The sequence below is a fragment of the Triticum aestivum genome, chromosome 2B, assembly GCF_018294505.1.
Source record: "Triticum aestivum cultivar Chinese Spring chromosome 2B, IWGSC CS RefSeq v2.1, whole genome shotgun sequence".
NCBI lineage: Eukaryota > Viridiplantae > Streptophyta > Magnoliopsida > Poales > Poaceae > Triticum > Triticum aestivum.
In genome coordinates this window covers 618,768,025-618,772,279 of record NC_057798.1, presented here as the reverse complement: position 1 = coordinate 618,772,279, position 4,255 = coordinate 618,768,025, and the positions used below count along the sequence as shown (strand labels likewise).

At 46.6% G+C, this 4,255-nt stretch overlaps 1 protein-coding gene across 1 annotated transcript in view; it reads right to left on the bottom strand.

Moving 5' to 3' along the window:
* LOC129457442 (Alpha-L-fucosidase) overlaps nt 1-4,005 on the bottom strand; it is a 6,445-nt gene extending 2,440 nt beyond the window's left edge. Inside the window, exons 1-2 of the mRNA NM_001419790.1 lie at nt 3,394-4,005; nt 2,467-2,700 (exon numbers count right to left, since the gene is read on the bottom strand). Coding sequence (NP_001406719.1) covers nt 2,467-2,700; nt 3,394-3,938 — 779 coding nt within the window. The 5' untranslated portion in view covers nt 3,939-4,005. The remainder of the gene's footprint in view (nt 1-2,466; nt 2,701-3,393) is intronic.
* Nucleotides 4,006-4,255: the final 250 nt, after the last annotated feature.

Genomic DNA, 4,255 nt, shown 5'->3' with positions numbered 1-4,255 from the left:
CAGTGGCAGCCGCCGCTACTGGCGGCCTCCGCCGTGCCCGGCGCGCCAGCGCAGCAGCCGCCACCGCCGGTCAGCTCCGCTGCCCAGTATGGGATGCCCTACGACGGGAGTGCGACGACCTCGTTCCCATCAGCGTCGCCGCCATCCCAGGGCGTCCACATCCAGCAGATCAAGTCCCTGTCGTCGCCGCCACCGCTTCCGTCTTGGATCGCTACCCGCCACGTGTCGGCGGCGGTGAGGCTGCAGGCTGCTGCGCGCGGCCTCCTAGCGCGTCGGCGTGTGCGGGAGATGCGTGGTCTGCAGCTGCCGCTCCTCCAAGTTGCCCTTCGCTGCGCAAAGGACCTCGATCTCGTCCGCTGCATCGGGGATCTTGGGCATGTGGTTTCCCCCACGGGCGGACGGCATGCTGTTTTCCCCGCGGGCAGCGACCTCAAAATCTGCAACATCGGCGGTTGGGGGGGCGCACCCCTCCTCGTCATTCTCCATCGCAAGCCCTCCACTCTTCCCTGTGCGGTGCAGACCAACAGCCATACACATGCACTCCTTTTGTCCAGGTGGTGTCCATGGGATCCAGGTGGTTGTACACGTGCACGCCCAAAATAAAGCGTCCTAGTCTATTTCAGGTTGAGAATAATAAAACAAGCCGAGATGTAAAAGGCTTGTTTTTAGGTGTTAGGTTTGTGTTCCGTCGAGTCATGGTTATAAGTTGGTTAGGCTGCAGCTCGAGGACAAGCTGCATGTCCAAGTGGGGTGTAGTGTTAGAGTACCTAATGGGCCTAATGGCCCCATTAGTCTTAGGGTTAATAGAGATAAGGGTCATTTGCTTAGGGGCCAAGTAAGCCTTGCTTGAGAGTCAAGTAAACCTCTCTATATAAAGAGAGGAGATGTATCAATCTAATCAAGCAAGAATTAAGAAGGAAATCCCTTCCCTCTTGCCCGGCCGTGGGCAAAAAGCCCCCCGTCCGGCTCTCTCGCGCCCTCCTTCTAGCAGCACCATAACATGAATGAAATATCATAGTTTGTAGCCATTCTTATAGCTCATTTCATTCTGAGGCAACCCAGTACGTAAACCACATCCCAAAACATGTTGTCTTGATTGTGTTTTCTACTAAAGGAAGTACTGAGTGGGTATTTTTTGGTCCACACATCCATTACCAAATTCTGCTAAATAATAGCACCCTAATTAAGTACTTTCAACCACCTGATGCCATGAATGAAGCTTACCTTCAAAGTGAAGATAGCTGCAGTATTTATTTAGATCAAGTATTACCATTAGCTGTCTGTTTAGAGGTTATAGTTAGGTAGTACTCCCTCTGTCCGGAAATACTCATCGGAGGAATGGATGTATCTAGATGTATTTTAGTTCTAAATACATTCATTTTTATGCATTTCTCCGACAAGTATTTCCGGACGGAGGGAGTACTTTGGAAGGACAATAGTTCCTCAAGATATGCTATCATTACAGAAGTTGGAAGTATCGCCGTATCGTTACAAATGTAGTACTGTACTGGGAATGAAAGTTTAACGGTCCATTTTCATGCATCTTCTAGTAAAGCTTTGCAGCTTCAGCTGTCTTCCAAATCAATAATTGCACTACAGTACTAATTTTTTCCTCATGCGAAACAGAGAAAAAATGGAAGCACGGCTAGGTTAAATTATATTTGTCTCCTGCTAAATGGGAAGATTATACATACCTTAATTTCTCTACAAGTAAGGCATTTCGGCAGTTTGTCAAGAAACCGGAATGCACACGAGAAAAGCGATTGAAATTCCAAGTCAACCTATGGCTAAAGGTCTAATCCATGCTAGGATCTCAACAGAAGTACGTGACATAACCTCTGTGATTGTAAGCTGGGAGATAAGATCTAATGCAGGGTATGATTTTTGACAAAACACTCTAAATTTCTATATACAACCAAATACAATATAATTGCAGATAATCCTTCTTTATTCTAAAACTAACTCCTAATGTAGAATCCACGTTAAGCCATGTCACCCTAAAAAGAACAGTTCATTAGATCTTGGTAGTAAAAGATGTCTCGTCGTGGAAAGACATGTCTCTTGGTGAAAATACTTCTTTACATGAAAATACATATTGTAAAAGAATAAAAAGAAGAACAATAATTTATAGATTAACACATTACAAAATTCAATTTATAACTTCCCAAAAAATGCGACCATCGAACCTTAATTGTGCTAGAAAACTATATACTAAAATGTAACATTTCAATTTATTTATGCATTTCAAAACAGACTACGAATTTTATATGTAAATGCTTATACTTTTTTAGCAATATGATATTTATACTTTGCAACTCTATCCTTAACAGACTACAAATTTTATATGTAAATGTTTTAGAATAGACTACCTAAAATATATAATAATACCCGCATTAAAGCATGGGCTTTACACTAATTAACAATAGTTATCACACCTTTTCCAGTTAGCAGGACTAAATCACTTACTCAGGAATGATGTGCCCAATTGTCACGACGGTCTTGTTGAAAGGAGACCAGCAGGTACGGCCCGCAATTCCCGCCTCGTCGCCTACCCATCTAGTATCTGGTCCAGCATCTGAGAAGATAACCACCCTTTGCTGGAGCTGATGGATAAGCGCAAACCAGGCATCAAACATGTAATCCATGTATGTGTCGTCACCCTTTGCACCATCAAGCCAAACTTCCTCCACATCTCCATACCTGAACACACAGAAGGAAGACTATAGACTGCTTAGAAACAGCTTAAGCACCAAGTCCACCACAAAACATATGGGTAGAATCCACACGCTCCACAATCCAGGTACCAAATGTAACACTGTTGATTATGTGTAATCAACCGAGTTCAAAGTAATGCATGAAGCAACGTACTAGAAGCATATGTACAAAATGTTAATATCATCATAGAGATAAATTGCAGTAATTTTCACCAAGGAAACACTACAAGGGCCAAACTTCATGTTTTCAATCGAGCAGAACAATAAGCACTGAGTACTCCTGATCCAAGAGCGTAATCCTGTAAGGCTGTAAGAACAGATACTACAGTTTTCTGCAAAGGTCAAGAAGGAAGCCTTTTTCTTTTTTCAGTTTTCACTCCAAAATCACATCTTCAGCGACCTGCATTCTAAACAGTGAAAAAAGCACCCTATAGCGTCGCTAATAGCACGCTATAGCATTTTGAGGAATACCTCACTAAATAAATATGTGTATAATGTCTCGCTAATAGCAGGCTATAGCGAGATATAGCATGCTAATAGCATATTTTAAGGGCCACATTATTTGGTCCTAGCACGCAATTTTTACATTGATTCTAAATTCAGTAGTTCTCCTAAATTGCAAATAAAAGATGGAGCAGCAATAACATTGTAGTAATTCGCATCACACAGATTGACACACCTGGTGAGCAATTCCGTCATTTGGCCCATGTAGTGCTCATTGTATGCGACGGTGTCGCCGTACACCGGCTCGTGCCGGTCCCACGGCGACAGGTACAGCCCCAGCCCGATCCCCTCCGCGCGCGCGGCGGCCGAGAGCTCGCCGACGACGTCCCCCGCCCCACCCCGCCACGGCGAGGCGGCCACCGAGTAGTCCGTCAGCGCCGACGGCCAGAGGCAGAACCCGTCGTGGTGCTTGGCCGTGAGCACCACGCGGCCGAACCCTCCCTCTGCCGCGACGCGCGCCCACTGGCCGGCGTCGAGCTCGGAGGGCGCGAACACGGCGGGGTCGGCGTGGCCGGAGCCCCACTCGGAGTCCGTGAAGGTGTTGGGCCCGAAGTGGATGAAGAGAGCCATCTCGGAGAGCTGCCACTGGAGCTGCGCGTAGGAAGGGACGGGCAGAACCGGGAGAGGCGGCGGCGTCGCCGTTGCTGCGACGGCGGCGGCGCCATGGCCGCACAGGAGTAGGTGGAGGTGAACAAGTAACAAAGCGATGGTGGTTGACATTTTGGAGATTGTTCAGCGTGTGACCATGGTTGACCTATCAAGTGAACTTTATGCGAATTTTGCCTCCTTCTCTGAGTCATCGCTAGGCCACGGAAAAGATTTTTACGTCAAATGTGACTATAGGATTTAAATATGAATCTTATCGTTTAAAGCAATTCTAACAAAGTCTTCAAATCAACAGGCTACTAGGACACAACAAAGCCCCTAATAGAGAAGCGACGCCCGCCGGTGGCGCAATGCTTTTGCTCGTGCCTTCACAAGTGTCATTCGCATAATAAATTTTTGGCCCAACCCACGAGAGAGGGGCCGCTGCCGCC